This window comes from Callorhinus ursinus, unplaced genomic scaffold (genome assembly GCF_003265705.2).
Source record: "Callorhinus ursinus isolate GAN/ISIS: 27379988/994484 unplaced genomic scaffold, GSC_fseal_2.0 scaffold8, whole genome shotgun sequence".
NCBI classification, from domain to species: Eukaryota; Metazoa; Chordata; class Mammalia; order Carnivora; family Otariidae; genus Callorhinus; species Callorhinus ursinus.
The window spans coordinates 46475109-46497715 of record NW_027397070.1 but is presented as its reverse complement, the minus strand read 5'-3'; the positions used below and the strand labels follow the sequence as shown (position 1 = coordinate 46497715).

At 53.3% G+C, this 22607-nt stretch overlaps 1 protein-coding gene across 1 annotated transcript in view; it reads left to right on the top strand.

Moving 5' to 3' along the window:
• The window catches only part of LTBP2 (latent transforming growth factor beta binding protein 2), a 98097-nt gene that overhangs the window by 48883 nt on the left and 26607 nt on the right, over positions 1–22607 (top strand). Inside the window, 7 exon segments of the mRNA XM_025869200.2 lie at positions 465–655; positions 2768–2938; positions 3473–3679; positions 4474–4751; positions 5807–5909; positions 16698–16772; positions 19949–20071. Coding sequence (XP_025724985.1) covers positions 465–655; positions 2768–2938; positions 3473–3679; positions 4474–4751; positions 5807–5909; positions 16698–16772; positions 19949–20071 — 1148 coding nt within the window.

Here is a 22607-nt window from a genome sequence, read left to right as displayed (position 1 = left end):
CACCATTTCCACAGGTAATTTGTGTTAAGGGTTGAATTTCGAAGTGGCAAGGAGCAGGCTTTTGGGGGCAGGACTCAGTTTGGGGGCAGAGGTTGGTCCCTAAGAGTCTCAAAGACTCTCAGAATGTCAGAGCCACATGGGACCAGTCTAACACCTTTGTTTTATAGTCTCGGGTCCTGAGGCCCAGAGAAGCTGTGACTTGCCCAGAATAACCCAGCAAACGCCTGGCTATTCCACATAGGGGTAGGCACTCTCGCAGAACCAACTGGTGGGCCTTACCTCGCTCCCCCTTCCTCAGGGCACCTCCACATCCCTGAGCCGCTGCGGATGGGTGGAGAGAAGGCAACCAGACAGAGGGCACTCTTCTAGTGCAGAGGTGGGGGCTGGGCAGCCCAAACGGGGACAGAGGGCACAGCGATGCTGCTCCTCGGCGGTGAACCCCCATTCCACGATCATCTCCACAGGACCCTGAGTGGGCTCAGCCAGAGCCAGCCCTCCCAGCAGCACGCGGGGTTGTCCCGGACTGTCCGGCTTTACCCAACCGCCGCAGCCAGCGGTCAGCTCACCTCCAATGCCCTGCCCGCAGGGCCAGGCCTTGAGCGGAGGGATGGCGCCCAGCAGGCAGCGTATCTGGACCGCCTGTCATCCCCCTGGGGTAAGGATGCCCTGTCTCAGGGTCCTAGGAGAGCAGGGCGTCTAAATCTCTGACCTCCTTGTCCCCGCTTTTGCTTCCCCTTCCCTCTCACGGGCCGGCCGAGTTTCACCCGTCCCTCATCCTCTCGGCCAATCAACCAGCAGTCGCCAAGTGCCTGCTTTGTGCTGGGCTCCAAGGGTCCCAAACCAGCTGATCGGGGACTTGGCCCCTACCACACATCCTGCCTTTGCTTCCTTCGTATCCAGCCATGAACCTCCCCTTCCTGGCCCTGCTCCCTCCACCTTATCCTTCCTGCAAACCTCCTGGACCAACCTGAGCAGTTGCTTCCTTAGCACCCACAGCTGGGCTTCTGCGTTCTAGAGGAGACAACTGAGCATCCCTGTGGGTTCACACCTCGGCACATTCTGCTCCTTGCCCAATAGTCCTTTCCTTTGTGCCTGCTCCCTCTCTCTGTGTCTCTCATCCCTCAGAGCGGCTAATCCAAGCTGCCCTCCACTTTCCCAAGCCCCATCCCATCAGCACACAGACATGCCTGCCACCTCTTGGAGAGCTCCTCACCTTCCTGCCCATCTGCCCCACCGTGCACACCACTCCCTTACCTAAACCCATGCCTGAGCTCACCTCCTTTCTTTTCTTGCCATGGTAAAAGTTGAAGTGAAATTCACATAAAATTAACCATTTTTAAAGTGTACACATCAGTGGTTTTAAGTGTATAATTTTGTGCAACTGCCATCACTATCTAATTCTAGAACATTGTCATCACTCCCAAGAGAAACCCTGTACCCATTAAGCCTCTTTCCCCCTCTCCCAAGCTCCAGGCCCCACTGATCTACTTTGTCTCTAGAGATTTGCTTACCTTGGACGTGTCCTAACAGAGCCTGCACAATATGTGGCCGTTGGTGTCTGCTATAACTTAGTATCATGTTTTCAAGGTTTATCCCTGTCAGTATTCATTCCTTTTTGTAATCCATGACCTCCTTTCTTGCCATCTTGAAAAGGGCATGTCCCCCCTTCTTGATTCCTCTAGAACACTAGACCATCTCTTGTCCTACCCCCACACACACCCTCTCTCCTCCCTCTTCAGCCTGCCCCCCCCCAGCTCCTTCCCACCAGCAGATACACTTGGTTCCCGCTCGCATTCTCACACACACACTTGCACGCGCACACACACATCCACAGAGTTCTTTCTTTACTTCCCTCGGGCTTCCTCCCTGTCTCTCCCCCCTTCCCAGGCTAGCTTCTTGAACACATGGTCTACACAGACCTTTTGTACTTCCCTCCTCAAGCCCTCTCCCTCTGGTTTCCCTCCTGGGGCTCCCCATGCTGAATGAATACCCCTCCTTTGTATTTCCACCACGACCACCTGTGTTACAGAACCAGCTTGCAGTGCTGTGTGCCCTCCCAGCTGGTCTCCCCGTCTCCCCGCCCCCCTGCCCACTCCAGCTGGGAGGGCACCAGTCCTCCACGCGTCCTCTTTGATCTCTCGCTGAAAACCTTCAAAGGCTTCCCACCACCAACCAGATAAAGGGCCGGTGCTTGTCCTCATTCTGGCAATCAGGGCACCCACAGCCTGACTCTGGTCCTTCTCACAGCCTCTGTCTTCCTCCCCTTCTCTTAGAAAACTCCCTCTGGCAAGTCACAGCTACAGTCAGTCCTCTGCCCGCAGGTTCCACGCCCGACTGTGGCACTTGCCAGCTGTGTGACGTGGGGCAACCCAACCTTCTGGGGGCCTCAGTTTCCTTGACTGTAAAACAGAAATATCAGATTGGGTATAGGAACGTGGTCAGTATTCGGCCACTGTAACCTACAAAAATGGCAATTTCTAATGGTTCAACCTAAAAGGGTACTCCCCCAAGAAGGATAAGAGTGAATGTGCATAAAGCACGAGCTTAGTGGTTGGCACGTTGGCATCCCTCGATACGTGTCGGACCGTGAGCTTCTCAAAGGTACCACCACCCTGCTCCCACTGTGGGACCTTGCTTCCAGTAGGTACTTAGCAAATGCCCTTGGGAAGCATTCACCCCCGACCCCATGGGCCTTTCTAACCAGCCCCCGGGGGTCATAGCTGCACCTCTCAGCCCTGCCCCCTGGACCCAAGCCCTCTCTCTGCAGGGCTGAACCTCACTGAGAAAATCAAGAAGATCAAGATCGTCTTCACTCCCACCATCTGCAAGCAGACTTGTGCCCATGGACACTGTTCCAACAACTGTGAGCGCGGCGACACCACCACCCTATATAGTCAGGGTGGTCACGGGCATGACCCCAAGTCTGGCTTCCGAATCTGTGAGTCCCTTCCCCCGCCCTCCTCAGGGGATTCCCAGGCCCTGGGGAGGGGCAGGGTACCCAGAGGGACAGGCCTGCCTTGGGCAGGAGCCCAGACCTTCTGCAGGAAGGAAGCCTACAGCTCTCATACTATGGCTCCTGTGAGTTGTCCCCAGTCACACAGAATGCTGAGTCCTCACCCAGCTCTGTGACAGCCTAGCTGTGTGACTCTGGCAAGTCCCATAACCCACCTGAGTCCATGGTTCCCCCACAGAGAAGTGAGGGAGCTAGTAGAGTTAGGCCTCCAGTCCCCAGGTTATTGTGGGATGCCGGGAAGGTGTGAAAAGGCTCTTCAGAAAGGCAAGGGCCGGCTGTTATCTACCCTTCCTCATTCCCGGCATCCTGGAAAGTCCCTGCATTTCAGGGTGTGCTGGGCTCCCCGGGCCATCCAGATTGGAGTGCCTGCTCCCCCGCTTCCCTGTGGTCACTCCCCGGCCCCGTGGTGGGCACTGCTATGTTGTTCTACCACTGGTCACCTTGAGATCAATGTTGTAGATTTCTGCCAGATCCCTTGCCTGAACGGGGGCCGCTGCATCGGCCGGGATGAGTGCTGGTGCCCTGCCAACTCCACCGGAAAATTCTGCCACCTGCCCTCCCCGAAGCTGGACATGGGGCCTCCAGAGAGGGGCTCCCGCCACGGGGCCCTGCGGGAAGGCCCCTTGAGGCAGTCCACCTTCACCTTGCCTCTCTCCAACCAGCTGGGTGAGTGTGGGGCTGGGGGGTGCACTGGGCGACGGGCATGGGGGTGCCGGCATCATGGTGGAGGGCACGGAAGCTGCCTCCAGTCAGACCTCCCTCCTTCTCTGCCCCCGGGGCTCAATTTCATTTCCTAAACTTCTCTTTGCCCTTCCTCTGAATTCATCAATAATTTTTTTTTGCCCTTGCTCCCTACTGGGTGCTATGGATGAGACAAAAATGTATAAAGGCGGGGTCCTGCCTTCAGGGAACCCTCAGGCCTGGACAAGAGAGTGGGGCTGGATAGGAAGAATGGAACATGCCTTCCATTATCAGGTGCCACGTAAAATCTACCAAAAATACAGACTTCCATAGGAGGTCAGGGGGTGGAGAGCCCCCTAGTTGTGCTCAGGAAGGCTTCGTGGAGGAGGTGGACTTCAGCTGGATTTAAAGGGTGGATAGCCTTTGATTAAGCAGAGAAGGTGGGAGGGGTTCCCCTGCGCAGGGACCAGCATGAGCCACGGTGTGGAGGTGGGGCCCTGCGGGGTCTGTCAGGCCAGAGTTCAGGGGTTGTGCAGGATGGTGGGAGGAGGTAGAATCAGGAAGGTAATTTGGAGGTTGAGTATGAAGGTCCTTCTTTGGAAGGAGCAAAGTGAAGGAGTTTGTGCTCCATCCTGTCCTCACTGGGTTTGAGCAGAGAGTGGAAAAATGGAAGGAGAATTTGGGGGAGACATAGAGCCAGTGGCCTGGCCCAGGGGTGCTGGGCCATCTTCAGAAGGTGGGGCCCTGTTGCCCGACTCTGACCCAGCCCCTGTGCCCAGCCTCCGTGAACCCCTCCTTGGTGAAGGTGCATATTCGCCACCCGCCGGAGGCCTCCGTGCAGGTGCATCAGGTGGCTCGGGTGCGGGGCGAAGTCCCGGAGGAGAACAGCGTGGAGACCAGACCCTCGCCCTGGCTCCCCGCCAGCCCCCGCCATAGCCACTGGGACAGCAACAGCATCCCCGCGCGGTCTGGAGAGGCCCTTCAGCCACCGCCCCCAGCAGCACCCAGGCCTCCAGGAGGGCTGGGCCGCTGTTATCTGAGCTCTGTGAATGGACAGGTGAGAATGCATCCCCTGCCGCAGCCCGACAGGCTTCCAAAATAGTGACTGCTCCTCACTCTGCCCCTTCTTCTCTCTGCTCCTCGTCCTTACGGAATGTATGTCTGTAGAGTCTCCTATTCCCCATATGGGAAAATGTAGAGTATAAATCGTGTGAGCAAGGAGAGGCCTCCTTACTACCTAGGCTCCACTGGATACTTGTCAGTGCCAGGCATGCCGAAGAAGCCCAAAAGAGTCCCCCTCTGGAAGGGCACCAGCATCTTCTGGTCCCCGTAAACCCTGGCCCGTACTGGAGCCGAGCCTAGGACTCCCGGTGCATAGACGGTAGGGCTGTTAGATCCTACAAGAGAAAGTATGGTATTCCATTGAAATTGAAGATCACAGAGATGCAGATAGGTTAAACCCTTAAAGCTTTGGGGGTAAAAGATGAGAGACACCCCATCCCTCCTGGAGGCATCCATAGTCAGTGATGGGAAATCGGGGGAGTTTTTCTGAATCTCGGCACCTAAAGATAATGGGCTAAGCCAGACCTAAGATGGTTTTTGTTAGAGTTGCATTTTGGCGTTTCCAGAAACACCTCCTGAGGTTAGGGAACTGGAGGAGGTAGGGGGTAGCCCAGGGATAGGGACTCTGAGTCCCCAGATCCTCCTTGGCCTCTCAGCTTGCAGTGTCCCTGAGCCTAGACCCTGTTCGCGGGGAAGACTTGCATCGTAGGTGACCCTATAGTTCCCTGGAGTTTGATGGAGGAGAGCCCATCCTTTGGGACCCTCTGTGGGCTGGGGACATGGAAGGGGGCAGTTTGCAGTCTGGCACAGAGCAGATCTATTCTTACCTGGGTGTGCCCTGCCCCCAAGTTTAGGGTTTGGTGGGATGGACTGCAAGTTTCTCTGCTTCCTTCCGGGGCATCCCCTGACTCTCTCCTCTCCTCCCTTGGGTGAAGCATCCCTGTAGCAGGATGTTGGGGTTGAGCCCTCACCTCAGATTTTCCTGGGACAGCTCTGTGCACAGCAGGAAAGGGAAGAGGGTGTGATGGGTGTCCATGGCCTCTTTTCCAGTGTGCCAACCCCTTGCTGGAGCTGACTGCCCAAGAGGATTGCTGTGGCAGTGTGGGAGCCTTCTGGGGGGTGACCTCATGTGCCCCATGCCCACCCAGACCAGGTGAGTGCTAGGTGTGGGGGTGTAGGGTTTGGGGCACAGCTCTCCCAAGGTCTGGCCTCCGCTTCATCTCCCACCAGGGTCTCAGAGGCCAGGCAGGGAGAACAGGCTGGTAAACTGGGCAGGCTTTCCAGATCTGCTTTGAGGGTGCTTCTGGCTGGTGGCTGAGACTCCTGACAGCTCAGAAGGCTCGAGCCCAGGTGCAGCCTGGACTCACTCCTCTATCTGATTGCCTGGGAGAGGTTCCTCCCTCATGCCAGTTGTTCTTGCTCAGATTGTAGGGGTCCCATCCCATGCTGGGCCCCCTTCTACATACCCCTCTGCCCAGGCATCAGGGGCCCAGTGACCTTGATGTAGTGACTTGGCGTTTCCCTCATTCTCTCCCTGGAGGGGCCTCCAGGCCTCCGCCTCACCTCCTGTTTCCTAACCCAGTCAAGGTTGGGTGTCTGTCCCAGAGGGTCCTCTGCCTTGGGATATGGGAAACCCAGTTCCCCACTCTCTTTTGGATGGTGGGAAAAGCCTAACATGTATTCATTCATTCATTCATTCATTCACTCGTTCATTCATTTATTCGGCAAATACTAACCAGGTGCCTTGTGTGTGCCAAGCACTGAGGATTTGGGAGTCAGCAAAATGCCTGTTCATGCTGCTTTCCTAGGCATCAGTCCTCCGGTTGGGAGGTGGGTGATCAGGTGCCTGTGCCTGAGTATAGCTTCTGCCCGCTGGGCCTCTCTTCTCCCACCCGGCCCCACTCCTGGGGTCTGGGCCCAGGCCTGGCATGGATTTCTTTTTCCTGTCAACAGTCAACTTGGTGAGTTGGCTTTGTAGGGGGCCTGGCCTGGTGCCCACAGGTGGGAGGGGCAGGGCTGTTCTTAACTTAAGACTTGGTTGTGGAGCAGGGACCATATTTTCCAAATTAAAAATAAGTGTGGCTGGTTTTGCAGTGTGATGGAGCTTCCAGGCTAGCTGTAAGCTTCCAGGCTTGAGCACCCAGCACGGAGCAGGTACCTCTGCTGGCTGACCTCGTGTCTGCGCCCTCTGCATTCTGCAGAATGGAGACGGTGGGGCTGCTGTGGCAAGTAGATGAGGCATGTGCTTAGCATCAGGTCAGTAAACAGTAGCTGTTACTCTTACTGCTGCAAAGTATCCCTCCACAAAGGGAAAAGGGTGGGGACTCACTGCCCGGAGGCGGAAGAGGGCCTTGAACTGCTCAGCATCTCCCCCTGCAGGCCAGAGATGTCTCGCCACATTTCTTCTTCCCCTCTTTCCCTTCCTCCTTCTGGTTAGGCCCACCCTTGAGACTTCCACATCCCACATTCCATTCAGTCAATGGATATTTACGTTAGTGAAGCACCCATTTGAAGTACTCCTAGTGTGTGGGCCCAGGAAAGACAGTGGAGACTGAGCCAGAAGCAGTGTCTCCTTTCTCCAAGCTTACAGTCTTGGGTATGGGGGGCGTATACAGGTAGCACTAACTAGACAAATGCCAGATGCGGTGGGAACACAGCGGAACCGGGACCATAGATAGGTCCTAGAGCACCTTTGTACAAATTAGAGGAAGGTGCCACTTCCTTTGTTCAAAACAGTCTTTACAAATACAAATCTAAGATGCCAGCAATTCTCTGAGATGTGCTTTTGTGCAGTGGACAGCCTGCACATCTGTTCACTGTGGGGTAGGGGATCCTAGCTCAAATTTGTGGATCAGGGAAAGCTTCTTATAGGGGGTGACATCCGGGATGAGATCTGAAGAATTATTAGAATAGGCCAAAAAGATGGGGAAGAGCTTAACAACTCAAGGAAATTACAGATGCAGGTGAGACCAAGAGAGTGAGAGACTTTTCCTGGAGCACAGCACACCCAAAGCTGTGCCCTCACCTCCTCCCTGTCCCAGTTAGTCCCCCCCCCCCCCCCCCCGCACTGTGTTCAGCACATCTCAGCAAGCCAGGCACCAGGTTGCAAACCCTGGAATGTCAAGCATTCCAGCACACTGAGCAAGAAATAACAAAGACCAGGGAACGTAAACACTTACAACACGTTCAAGTGCAATGGCATTGTATAGAGAAGGGGCAAGACGCTGAGGAAACTTTCTTGTGTTGACAGGGTGCCAGACACCTAGCTCCACGCCTGAGCCTAGGGCTGTGGGTTGGGGATGGTTCTCTAAGTAGGTATGACAAGCAAGCTACCATGCAAGAGTCAGAAGAAGAAAAGGTGAGCTGCTGGGGTAGGTTTGGGAATGGTTGGCAAGGCAGGCGGGACTTCTGGGTTCTAGAACATTCCTAGGCCTGGTGGCTTTGCCTCTCTGAGCCTCTAAGTCTCCTCTGATGAAATAAGGCTGTGTCCTTCAGGGAAGGGCTTTGTCATCCCCAACAAGGTCATCTAGCAGAATCAGGGGATGAAGGGAGTAATAAAGCCAACAGCCGGGGAGCTATGTGACTTCATAGCTTCCTCTAGATCACCTTTTCACTTCTGAGGCTCCATGCTGGACTGTCAAAGAAGGCCCCTGCAGAACAATGCTATTTCTGATGAGGAAAGAGACTGCCTTGAAATCTCATTTACGTGGCACAGATAAATCCCTTTTCTTCCGGAAAAAATTCTCCAGTGCTCTCTTTCTCAGGGAGATGGCTCAGGGAGTCCATTTAGGTCAGCCTCTGATCCCCTCCCTTCTTTCTTCCTTTGCTCTGGGTGACAGATGCAGCTGACCTTCCAGAACGCAGCCTGAGCCCCATCTTCCTGACCCTCAGGAGTTTTCAGAGCCTCTGCAGTCCCCCTGTCAGGGTCCAAAGAGTGACAGCTCTCAAAAGCCACTTTGATTAAGGCCACATTTTTGAGTTTTTGTCTGAGAAAGACAGACATCTGGGTTGACTGGAAAGTTGGCCGCTGCCCCATCTGGCTTGGCACCGGCTGTGTCAACCCCCAGGCCCCTTGGCTGGGGTGGGCGGGGCTGGCACCCTGCTCTCAGACCGCAGTGGTGGGCTCCAGCTGTTTGCCACGAGATCATCTGTCCATCTGCCTGGCATGGGATGAGGTCACCTCAAAACCCAGGCCCCTGCCTGTCCCTCCAGGGACTGCTGATTCTCTTGCTCTGCCCCTTCAAGGAGTTCTGCATCTTTCCCTCTTAAAAGCAATGATAGCCCCTCTTGCTGAACATTCACATGCTACACTGGGCTCTTCACCTGCCTGATCTCATGAAATTGTCGCAACCACGTGCAAGCTAAGGGTCTTTATCCCCACTTGACAGATGAGGAAGATGAAGCTCAGAGAGGGCTGAGCAACTTGTCCAAGGTAACACAGCAGAATAGGGGAGCGGGGCTTCAAACCACAGTGTGTCTGACTCTCAGCTGACCGGAATCTCCCGAACGATTCTGGGGAGACTTGAGCCCACCCAAAGACAACAAAAACCAGGACCTTAGACTCAGAGTTCACAGCCAAGACGGGGCCGCCCGGGGTCATGTCTCATGAGTTATGTGTGTGTAAAGGACAATATCCCTCAAGAAGATGGGGATTGCATAGACAGGCAGGCAGCAACCTACAGCTCAGGCCTAAGTGTTCACAGAGATGTGCTGGATGAATTGTCCCAGAGCAAAGCCGGTAGACTTGTTCCATGTGGTTCTGGAGGGCTAATGCCAATGTGTGGATGTTTCTGGTGAGCAGAGCTCAGTTCGAAACTGAACACAAAGAACAGCTTATTAAAAACTGCAGCTTACCAAAACCCAACGATACAATGGGGCATGCCCAGAAGTACTTCGCTCCCCACCACAGAAAGGAAGCCTGCTAAGAACCGGCTCATAGAAGGAGCTGGAAAGGATACTGATTTTTGAGGGAATGGAGGTTCATATGTATGTGTCCGAAACTATGCTGGAAACCCTCAGTAGAAGGCAAACTTTGGTTTGCCTTGGTTTGGCCAGGGCCCTTGCCCAGGGACCGGCTCAGGGGAGGCCATCCCCTGCGGAGGGGGGCACATGTGAGGGGGTGCGGGCAGCACCAGGGCAAGTCACAGCAGCAACATTGTTTTTGTCACCATTGCTGTTAGCAGCCGTGTGCCAGGCACCATGCTAAGTGCTTCCTCATTCCACTGCATCCTGACCACATCTCTGGGAGATGGGCATGACCTTCTTCATTTTACAGGTGAAGAAGTTGTGTCTACGTGACCTGAGACCCCCTACCTCTAACTGGCCTGGATCTGCCTTCTAGGCTGCTTCTTGTCCACTTGGCTTGCGGAATTTGCTCAACTAGAGGACCCTGGCTTAGGGAACAGCTGTGCTGGGGTGGGGCTCCTGTTCTCTGGGACTCTGGCAGAGACGCCCAGACTCCCGCCCTCAAGAAATGGGATTTTTCAGAATTCCAGTTGTTGGGCTGAAAAAAAGCAGTGTCTCTTTGGCTCAGGGATGTTCTGAGAGCTTCTTCCAAGGGACTCAAGGCCTCCAGGGAATTGTGCCTCAGCTCAAGTTAGCGCCCTCCTTAACCCAGGGCGGGGGTCACCAACACGTGGCATCTCTGGCCTGGAGAGGTCCTTGGGGGGAGGGGGCTGCGGTGGGGTTGGCTGGAGTGGCACCTGTCTGAGCCAAGGGTCTGACCAGACCCCTCTCCACCCCACTGCTTGTGGTGACCCAGACACCCACTTTAGCTCTTATGCTACCCCAAGGAAGCAGTCAGAGCCCATCTTTGGGTGGGATTTCCACAATCCTTTGGGGGATCCATTAGGACTTTACCAAGCAGGAAAATGTGGCATAATGAACCTTATAATAATCACCAATATGTGACAAGGATCGTGCTCAGAGTTTTGCATGCTTTTTTATTGTTCACAATAGCCCCAAGGAAGGAATTGTCACCTATATTTTACTGATAAGAAAACTCAGAGAGGTTGAGCAACTTGCCCAAGCGTCTCCAGCCAGTGAGGGGCAGCAGCCTGCTTGCTAACCTTAAAACTGTGTTGCTAGAAGGAAGGAAGGGAGGGAGGAAAGGAAGGAGGGAGGGAGGGAAGGAAGGAAGGAAGGAGGGAGGGAGGGAAGGAAGGAAGGAAGAAGGGAGGAGGGAAGGAAGGAAGGAGGGAGGGAGGGAAGGAAGGAGGGAGGGAGGGAGGGAAGGAAGAGGGAGGAACTAAGTCTTAGGGAGCATCTACAGGGACTGTGCCAGGCATGGTGCTAGCTTCAGTCTGACATTGATTCTCAGTGAACTTGACCTTCACAACCCATGAGACTGAGTTTCTGTCCCCACTTCTACAGATGAAAAAATGAAGACTGACAGAGGTTAAGAAACGTGCTTCGGGGTCACACAGCTAGTCAGAGTGGGAGCCAGGAATTCAATGGGGTCTGGTTGCCCCAGAACCCACAGTCCTTCCAGTGCTCTGGGGGATTAGAAGGTTCTTTGCAGCTTACCCGCCCGAGGCTTACAAATCGAGGATTCAGCTCCAGTCCACTCACATGCCCCAGTGCATCCAGCTTAGCCTCACCCGGGGTGTGTGTGTGTATCTGTCTGTCTGTCTGTCTTCTGGCAGAGTGGTGTATGGCAAGGTACCCTCCAGTACTCCCTGCTGGGGCCATCTGTCATCACAGGCTGAGATCTGCATGGCTTGTAAACAGCCCCATGGCCAGACATATGTCTCCACCATCTCTTCCCTGAACTCTGTTGTAGAGTCAGGGCCAAAACTGTCTCCAGGAATTAGTCTGTGCTGGTTGAGGCCTCCTTGGGAGTCCCAGCAGCCAAGGGGGAGAGTCAGCAGGGCAGGGGCAGGCCGCAGCCAGGGGCCCCTCTGCTTCCTTCCCCAGTGTGTGAGCTGGCCCAGGTGCAGTGATAAGGGGACAGGGCTGGGGTCAGGGGCCAGAAGACCTGAGGTTCTGGCCCACACGACCCACATTTCCGTACCAGGAAGTTACGCATGTCTGCCTTCCAGGCTTCACGGGCATTCTGTGATGCTCAGATTCCTGGGAGTTGGGGTTGATCCCAGCTGACCCCTTGGCAGCTGCTTGGGCTTTCTCAGGCCTACGAAGCTCAACTGCAAGGTCCCTGGCAGCTGTCCACATGTCTCTTTGAAGTGCCCATGGGAAACACAGCTTAGCCACTCTTTCCAGATCTACTTCTCTCTGCTTCCCAACCCCAGTGTCCTCCTTGTGTTGGCTGAGGGGCCGTGAGGTGTAGTGCGGGTTTTGCCCCATTGCCTTTATTCATTCTGCTTGACACTTCGGTGGTAGACCTTGTGGGTCATTTACCCAACCTCTGATGAGTCCTCTGGGCCATCTCTGACCATAAGTCCTCTGGCCCATCTCTGACTCCTTCTGGGTATCCCTGCCTTTGTTTTTCCCACTTGCTCTCCTGAACCCATGTTAAAAAAAAGGGAAGAGAAGTTCCCAAAAAGGGTAATATACTTCCTGATGAGCATGGTTTTCCCTGTAGCCTGCAGACCCTAGGATTCCTGCCTGGACAACTCCTGAGGCTTGGTGTGAGTTCACTCATTTATTTATTTGGCAGCAGTAGAGAGGAGTGGTTCAGAATCTGTCCTCTGGAGGCAGACTGCCTGGGTTGATAATCCCAGCTCCATCCACCAGCTGGGAGACCTGGGGCATGTTTCCTACCTCTCTGTGCCTCAGTTTGCTCCTCCATAAAATGGGGAGAATATTAGTAAGTTCCCTCGAGGATTGTTATGAGGATTAAATAAGTTAATACGTGTAAGGACTTTATAATAGGGCCTCGCCCATAGTAGATGCTATTTTAATGTTTGCTTTTATTATTCATTCCATCTTGATTGAGTGCCTCTAGGGGCACCTGGGTGGCTCAGTCAATTGAGCATTCGACTCTTGATCTCAGCTCAGGTCTTGATCTCAGGGTTGTGAGTTTAAACCTTATGTTGGGCTTACCAAAAAAAAAAAAAAAAATGATTGAGTGCCTATAGTGTGCCATATGCTGTGCTGGGCTCTAGGGATGTAGCAATGGTGAAGACAAGGTTTCTGTCTTCATGGAGCTTACACTTTAGTGGGGGACATGGACAAGCAAACCGGCCGTCATGACAGCATTTTAAGTGCTATGGCAAGGGAAGGCCTGAGTGTGTTGGGAGGCAACCTAGCGTGGGTGGCAGGGGCAGTGGTGCCTGCCCTCTCCCACTCTGTGAATCACACAGCTCTCCGGCTGCCAGGATCAGGCCTGGAGCCGCGGGTGGGTGCTGAGTTCCACCCCGAGCCAAGGTTCTCCCTTCCACGTGGCTATCTAAACTTCAGCCTTCTGTCCCCGGATGAGACTGAAGCTGACTTTTCTGGATTGGATGCTGCACTTGGTCTCACAGAAGCTCGTAGGTGGCCTCTGGGAGGTGTGAGGCAGGGTCTGAGGGCCCTCTTTGGGATCAGGTTGGGGTTGCTGGCAAAATGGGAATTTCACCCGGGACAGTGGCTTTGAAATTTGTTCCTCTCTAAAGAAGTCTGCCTTCACCAACAGTTGTCCCTCCAACAGTTTCTCTTAAGGCTAGCGAGAGAGCAGAGTCCTCTGGGGAAGAAATCCCTTTATAGGAAAAGCACGTGAATCCTGATGAATGAATGAATGAACACAGCTCCTCTCAGGTTGCACATTCCTGGGTTCTCTCACAGGTGCCAGCACTAAGTCCCGCTCCCACCACTCCTCTCCTGCTCACTCAAGAAGCGGGGTCCTTCCGCCTCATGTCTCCCTCCTGACATCACGGTGCTGCTCTGGCTTCCTGGCCCCTTCTCTCCCTCCTGCTCTCAGCAGTTACATGCAAGGGATGTGGCCTCCGCAGCCAGAGGCTTGGGTTGAGCCACTACTGGGCCCCCTCTGAGCTTCGCTTTCCTAATCTGGACAATGAGGATGATGCTCCCTGCCTTGCAGGATGGTTGTGTGGGAAATAGACAGGATAATGTATACCAATGGCCTCATGACTCCATCCAAATGTTCCCTTGTTACCGTTCCTCGGCCCTCAGGCATCTGCCTCCCATTATTTTTTCCCACCTTCTCCTCATAATGTTTGCAGGCTGCATCGAATCAGCTTGCTTTCTGAGTTTCTCCAAACAACTTCCCCCCTCTCTTGCGTCCTCCCTGCCCTCAGCTGATACCCGCAGGCCCCATGCCAGGGGCTCTCACATTTCCCAGGCTCACTCCCATCCTTCTGTCTCAACGTCAGCATGTTCAGAATCCTCATTTATCCCCACCAGGCCGGAGCCTAGTCCCCCGACGGTGGGACGACAGGCAAAGCCCGAGCGAGACTGTCATCTGTAGCGGGCAAAGATAGTACAAATTCAACTGACATTTTTTTAATGTTAAAGAAAAAATGAGGCTTTACTGATTTACATCCTCACTTGGTCTGTATGTCAGACTGTCAGATGTCATGTTTGGCTTGTGGAGTGTTCTCAGGGAAGAGCGGGCTTCCAAGAAAACATGGCGCCTCCTCATGTTTGTCTCTGGCATATCACAACACGTAGCCCACAACAATGCTGGGTTTATGGGGTTTTTCTATTATGTTGTCAAGTTTTATCGAAAACAACCCTCACCAAGTGGAAAAGTGACTCTAAAAAAATTCTTGCAAAGAAATAGGATTCGAAATAAGACTACATAATCGCAAGTAATCGCTTTTAAACCGCTGCCCCTTCTCCCCTGACCTGTAATCAACCGTATTCCGAAGTAAAAATAATGAGGACCTCTCAGATGTGACCCAAAAGGGACCCCAGGATCCAAATGATCAAGAAGGCTGTATGAAATACGGTTTAGATCAATAATCACGAATTACGGACTTTGCCCCAATTCTATAATGTGCTGGGAACGAGCAGCTAACAATAGAGCAGAGGCCATCTGGGTTAGAAAAACATTTAAAAACACCAAGATGCTCAAGCTTTGCTGCACAATTGGATGAGAACGTAGATATCTCTAACATGCCTCTTGGTATTTGCGAGAGTCCATTTCAACAAAATATATGAAGAACTATCCTTTTGTAAAGATACTACTAAAGAAAGGATGAACCACAGGCATATAGTCTCAACAGTAAATGACGTCTTCAATAAAAACAAGTTTTCCAAAAACTCTGTAAGGGTAGTTACTGATGCTCTGAGTGAAATAAAAAGAACTTAGAGGTGGAGGGCGCTCCGAGCAAAATCCCCTCACCACAGCATATGGTCATAGGCAGGCTACTGCCACAAGGAAGTCAAAGTCAGAAGACAGGGCGCCTGGGGGGCTCAGTCATTAAGCGTCTGCCTTCGGCTCAGGTCATGGTCCCAGGGCCCTGGGCTCGAGCCCCGCATCAGGCTCCCTCCTCTGAGGGAAGCTTGCTCTCCCTCTCCCACTCCCGCTGCTTGTGTTTCTGCTCTTGCTATCTCTGTCTCTGTCAAATAAATAAAATAAATAAATAAATAAATAAAATCAGGAGACAAATTGCTAGAGGAAGTCATCGTGTGGTTCACTTTATAAAACAAAACTTTAAAGTAGAAGGGGATCTTAATGGAACATTATGTCAGAAGAGTCCCTGTTCTCCCTTGAGAATTGCTGGCTATGTCTTGGCCAAGAAATGGTCACACTTATAGACGAGCTATTCTTTTTAAAAACAAACAAACAAACAAACAAAAACCCCAAAAAGATGGGTGTCCACATCTGCTGCTCTTTCCTATGATGACAAATGTCTGTCAGGACTCTGCTACCTGCTAGAGCTTTTCAGGGAAAGAAAAGAAAAACAAAAAACACCCTTCAAAGCATTCCTCTGGAGGCTGACATGCTAGTCTGTCTCTTCAAAGTAACAGAGATGTTTCCCTGTTTTTAAGTCAATAGGTTTTTCTTTTTCAAAGCACTTTTTTTTTCCTCTTTGAAGTACGGAAGAATGTTGGGAAATCAAGGTAGGATAGGTATCTGGCCCCAGAATCTGAGACTTATTTCCTTGTTGGTCCATCTGGAGTCAAACAGCCGCTGGGTTTGGTCAGCCATTAACTCTGGGCAGGGCTGCCGGGCAAGACATCTGCGCTACAGAAAGAGCCTTTTGAGAAAACGGATGTTTGGAAGCAGTTTCATCATTATGGGATTTGTTGCTGTAAACCAACTCCATTTGCACATTTAAAAAACTTGAAAACTGGCATTTTCGAATGTATTTTACATTTGTAGGAACGACTAGCCAGCCTCAGGGGAGACAGAAAGTTACTGGCTAGCTTTCAATACCAGCATCACACAGTTGGTGAGAGTGCGTGAAAACTGAATAGCGTGGTTTTCTCCGTGCCATCCCATCGACAGGGAGCTTCTTCCATCTTGAGCCGAGATACCTTGTCAGCTATAGCAGCATTAAAACCCAGGATCAAAATAAGCTGAACTAAGAATTAGACTGTGAATTGTTGCATCTACATGTTTAAAAACTACTAAACCAGCTATAGTTATGGAAGATGGAACCATCAGCAGAAACTGGGTGATGGACACACGGGACCTCTCTGTGACTATTTCTTGTAACTTCCTGCAAATCTATAATTACTTCAAAACCCAAAAATTAAATAAATAAATACATACATAAAACTTGTTTAATCCCATTAGCGTGTATAACATTGCTAATGCACTGTAGGTCATGTTATAACTATATACAAGACAGAGTCACCGAGTGTCATTTCTAGGAAGAGCAGGGTCGGTCAAGAGTAACCTGGCGAGAGCCAGGGCCGGGGAGTGGGGTGGGGGTGGGGGGACTGTAGCCAAGGAGGCACAGCTCTCCACAGCGATGACTTGGGGGCACAGGGCCTCACAGCTGTGGAGTCGGTTGCACCCCACTTTTCAGCATGGGTGACAGAGGATCCCAAGGGCCCTTCGGTGAGACCTGTCTATATCTTTACTCCTCAGCCTCCCCGGTGATTGAAAATGGCCAGCTGGAGTGTCCCCAGGGGTATAAGAGACTGAATCTCACTCACTGTCAAGGTAAGGGTGACCCCGGGCCCGGGCTAGGCTTAGGGCGGGGGGATGATGAAGGTCTGAGGATGCCAGTGCATTCCCCCACCATCCCCAGACAGAAGGAGTGGTGTCACTGAGTGGTCTTCACTGGGCATCTCTAAGCCCCAGCTGCGGGGAGTTGTGGGGGCTGCTGGTTCCAGGGGCCTAAGGAAATTGGGGGGATAATGAGAGAGCAAGCCTAGAAAGGGCCCTGGGAGCTGAGCCTGTCCCTCTTCCCATCTCCACCTGCCCGCACCGGACCTGGGCCAGGTGCCTCTCTAGAGCTGTGGGGTCTGTGTGTGCAGGTACTGCCCCAGCCCCCACACGTCCCCTCACCTCCTCGGCCAATCTCCTTGGAATGGGAGGACTTTTGACTTCAGGATCTAGTCAGCCTGCGTTGATGGGGACCTCTGTAGACTTCCCCCAACAAATCACCTTCCGCTGCTCAGACCTCCCTCCCACAACCAGGAGAGGGGAAAGGGAAGACACAGGTGGAGGAGAGGGGCCCATAAAGCCCCTGGCCTTGCTGGCCTGGCTGACCGGCTCTCTGAGGCCACCTGAGGTCTGGGGCCCTCTGCATTACAGAGCAGCAAGGCCCAGAGGCACCTTGGGACACAGGGCTGGGAGGCGGGCTCAGCTATGGCTTCGTCACTACGGGAATCCCAGTGGGGCTGATGCATAGGACCAGGATGACTGAGAGGTCCAGAAGCCTTCACTGAGGGGCAGCTGCTGCCCCTCAGGCTTTGAGCAGGGAGCCCCTGTTGGCTGCGGGCCTGGCAGTAGGAGATGTGAGCAGGGCCTTCCAGCTGGGAGGCTCCTGGGGCTGGCAGAGGTCAGCAGGGAGCTGAGGCAGCTTCCCCTTTGGAGAACTGGACACACTGCTGCCGCGATGGCTTACTTTAAATGAAACTGGGTTAGAGACAGGGGATTGACCCAGATGGCCTCCTAAGTACCCTCCCCCTGGAGGTTTCTCCAGGAGAGAGGGAGCTGAGGAAGTCCTGGGGTGGCTAGGCTGTCTGCCTGGGAGGTGCCAGGCCCAAAGGGGATTTCTGGCCCATGGATAAAGCGCTTGGACCAGGCAAAAGGGCAGGCCTCTGACCCAGCTCAAGGTCAGACTCCCCTGGGGGCAATGAGGACTAGTAGACTGGATGGTGGGTGTGGAGAGAAGTCTTTAGTTTTGCCTTTGGAGGGTACAGTAGGGCCATTTATATCTAAACTGTCCCGAGGGCCCTCTCCTCCTGGCAGGTTTCCCAGTGCGCAGGGTTAAAGTTATTCCCAGGATCTCAAAGGAGGTCTTGGCCCTCCCTCCATTGAGCCCCAAGGATACAGGAAGCCAAGGGGCCCTCCCCGAGGAGGGCCTGCCCTTTAAACTTCCCCCCTTTCCCATGTCTATGGCCTTGGTCTCCATATCTGGGAGGGGACCTGTTCACCTCGACACCCGTGTGCCTCACCATCCTGTCTCTGTCTCCATCCTTCTCTCCTGCCACGGGGCAATTTTGAGGTGTGGTTAGGAGCTGCATGTTTTGTGCTAGGTGCTAGCCCACGGTGACAGATAAACACAGCAGCTGCCCCCGGTGAATACAGATGCTTAAACAATTATACACCATGGGAGAAGTACTCTTGCTAGAAAGAAGCTGTGGGTGCCATGGGATCGCATGTTAGGGGTCCCTTCCCAGACTGGGAGGGTAGGAGAAGGGCTTCAGGTGATGGGTGACCTGGACTTAAAGATTGAGTAGAGGTGACCAGCTAAATGGGATGCAGGCATTCCAGGCTGAGGGAACAGCACTAGCAAAGGAACAGTTGGGCTGGCTGGAGGACAGCCCACGTATTCACAGGAGACAGCACAGGCCTCCAGGGCCCCATCAGAGCCGCCTGCTCACCCCCAGCCTTTGGGGAAATATGGTAGAGGGCACTGGATACCATGTGAGGGTTTAGGAGCTCCCTCTGGGAGGTGAATGGGGACCCCAGAGGCATGTCAGATTTAGATATATCACTCTGGCCACAGTCCAGAGGCAAATGGGTCTGTTCCCCTTCCTAGATCTCAATGGCATTTCCCCAGGCGCCTCCCTGCCAATAGGGTGTCCTGCCAAAGAATAGTTGGGCCATCTTCTAGCCCCTTCATTCCTGTGCTCAGTGCCACTTTCTCTGAAGCCTGTGGGTGAGCAGGTGACTCTGGTGACAGGGCTGCCATGTCTAATCTCCTGGTCCTGGAGGTGGGGGTGCTCCTCACAAATCTTCCACACTCACCATCCTCAAGAAGGCACCATCATCAAGACTTCTTGGAGCTTAGAATGTGAGGGTTGGGATTTCCCCTTGGCAGGAAGACGTTTCCAGCATGAAATATTTTTGAGATCACAAAGGAAGCTAATGTCCTTCCCTTGTTTGAAGAACAGCGTGAGCATCCACTGGTCTTGGAGGATGTGTGTGGCCTGCCCAAGGCCTTCTGGCCTCCTGGAAACATGCCATCCCAACCCTCTGCCCCTCAGCGCTTGTCTCCGTCCTCCTGCCTCCCGTCCTTGCTGGGCTCCCTCCAGCCTGCAGCTCTCACTGTGGACATGTTTCCTGGGTCTGGGGTCCTGTGGAGATGCTTCAGAGTCCCTCAAGGAAGGCTGAATAAGAGGGACTGGGCAGATGGCTCTGTCCACTCCAACCCAAACTGTCCCCTTATCTGCTCCCCTTGTTTGCATCCCAGCACGCCACTCACTAGCTGAGTGACTTTGGGCAAGTTACTCCTGGACCATGTTTCCTCACCTATGAAATGAAGCCACTTGGACCTACTTGGTAAAATTGTTGGCAAGAATCCAGTGAGGTAGCATACGTCAGCCACCTGGCATGGTTCCTGGCCCATGATAGGGACCCAAGCAAGAAACATTAACTCTTAATATTATGATCTTCATTACCAGTTAGTGGAATCAAGTGATTTGTAATTTTTATCTTATTTTATTCTCCTAACAAGACCATCTGGTAGTTACGAGAAACGAGGAAACTGAGGCACAGGGAGAGAGGGACCACACTTAATAGATGGCAGCTCTCTTATTGTTGTCCCTTTTTCTCGGAGAAAGTACTGGAAGATCTCTGCCCAGCCGCTCCCCTCCCTAAGGCCGTGGTGGGGCGGGTGCTCCCTCACCTCCTCCAACCCCCTCCTACCCCCCCCACCCCCGCAGATATCAACGAGTGCCTGACCCTGGATCTGTGCAAGGACTCGGAGTGCGTGAATACCAGGGGCAGCTACCTGTGCACCTGTGGGCCTGGCCTCATGCTGGACCCATCCAGGAGCCGCTGTGTGTGTAAGTGGCAGCGGGGACCAGGGATGGGGGACACTGGGAGGCAAGATAGGATCCTCGGGGTCCACCGGCCGTGCCCAGAGCAGTAGGTTCCCCCAGGCCCCATCCCCGGGCCCAGGGTCTGTGTCTCAACCTGGAGCTGGGCCCAGTGTACAGAAACTGATCTGCCCCTCCCTGCTGGAGCAGAGACAGCTGTGACTTCAGTTTGGGTTTTTGGCATGTCTTTGGGGGCTTTGCGGTTTGGGATTTTCTCCTTCTGTTTTTCCTCTCATCCATTCTGTCCAATCTGTTGCCTCATTTACTTCGGGGAGATGTGTGTTGTCTTTGCTCCGATGTCTGGCTGAGCTGTGCCTGCCTCTTCGAGGCCCAACTTGGGCAGCCTGGTCACTGAACTGCAGATAGGCCTTCCTTAAAGGGCCTATCTGTGGTATGTATGGCACTGCTTGGCACCCAGGCCAGCCCCCAAACCTGGGGTCCCTCACGGCTCGGAGTGTGTCTGCATCCACGAATACATAACGTGCCCCTGGCCATGTCGGCACCGCGTCTGGGTGTGTGCACACTGTGCGTCCGTGTGTGCACATGCGTGTCCCCCCCCGCACCCCCGCCCCGGGCAGTGGTTTCCGGCGGCCTCTGTGGTTTCCCGCTGCAAAAGGCCCAGGCTGGCAGCACCCCCCAGAGAACAGAGCTGACACCATGGCCCGGACAGGGCTTTCCTTGGGCAGGGAGGCCTGAGCAGAACTGAATAAAACCAGTCCTGACTGGCATCTGTAAAGTGGCAGCCCAGGTCAGGTTGCCCCCATCCCCCGCTCAGTAGAGCTCCCCGCGGCTGGCCAGGCCCTCAGTCCACAGACCACCAGGTACTGGGTGTGGGGAGGCCACAGGATGAGCCAGACTGCAGTGCCACCCAGGGGGAGCATCCCATGAGAAGGGAAGGGTGAGGCGGGACCCAGTCCATGTCTCCAGGGAGAGGAGACAGGCAGAGGCCAGAGGGGGGAGAACATGTCAGAGGGCTCTCAGGGAGACTTCATGGTGACAGGGACATGTGGTCAAGGCCTCCAGGGGCATATAGCCCTTCCTTCTCCTCATCCCACCCCCCACTTAAGATTGCTTTCTTAGGCAGACATTTTCAACTCCTGAAGTGACTTTTACTTATTAGTGCCAGAAAGAGACCCTTACTTAATACAGAGGCAGAGACGGCCCTCCCTACTGTTACCCGCTCCAGCTCCTCTGATGGTTTACCTCCCTGTAGGTGGAAAGGGGCAGACATGAAGTTTCTCTTCCCTTCATTTCTGAGCTTTGCCCTCTTCCCCACCACCTGACCAGAGCTGGTCTACAAGGGCCCCTCTGTGCTGGGGCAGCCTCCTGATACTTTCAGCCAGGTCACCTACACCCTGGGGCTCAAAAGGACTGAGCCATTTCCTACAGTATCCCAAGGGAAATGGCTATTGGAAGCAGCGATTATACCTGGAGACCCAGGCTCATGGACTGACCAATAATTGATCTGTGTATATAGGACATGACCTTTGACAAGGCACTCTTACTTACATCACTGTGAAGAAAGTGTATTAGTCAGGGGGAACCTGGCTGACTCAGTTGGTGGAGTGTGTGACTCTTGATCTCGGGGTCATAAATTTGAGCCCCACCTTGGGTGTAGAGATTACTTAAACAAACAAACAAACGTTTTTTTTTAAAGTATATTAGTCAGGATCCTTTGGGTTGCAAATGACAGAAACCCAATTCAAACCACTGTAAGCAAAAATAATTTATTGGTCCACACAACTAGAAAGTCGAGGGGTGGGTGTGCCGCAGGCTTGGTTGGATCCAGGTGCACACAGTATCTTTGGGATGCCTCTTGCTCTGTTTCCTTTGTGTTGATTTCATAATTCCTTCAAAGGTGTCCACCAGACAGTCCAGGCCTACATCTCCCAGCCTTGCAAACTCCAATTTAAAAATAGAAAAATAAGAAGTATCTCTTTTGTAATAATCCAGGGAAAGTCCCACAGTTGATTATTATCATTGGGCCGACTTGGTCAAGTGCCTATCCCTGACCCACTCACTATGACCAGGGGTATGGACTCTTTCAGCTAGGAAGTAGGGTCAGCCTCCACTCCACATGGACAGAAAGGGAGACAGGGTGGATCCCCTAGGGAAACCAGGATGTTGTCACCAGAATACAGGGGCATAGATGCCAAGCAGGGAGAAACACAGGTATCTCCTCCCCATGGCCATCATCCTTATTTTACACATGAAGACGGTAAAATCCAGGGAGGTCATGTAGCTCCTGGTGGTGCAGGGATTTGAACTTGGCCTGCTGAGTCCTGGGCCTTGACCTGGACTTCCCTAGGGCCACCAACTCCTTAGCTGTGCATGTTGTTCTCTCCATGCATCTCTCATCCCCTCGTCCGGCCTGACAAGGGATTCAGTCATTCCCATTTGGCATGACCACTTCATCCTTCATTGAGATAACATACAAGAGGATGGTCTTCGATGTTCACCGTCAAAGGCCAAGAAAGGGGACAGTGCTGGTAGTACTATGATC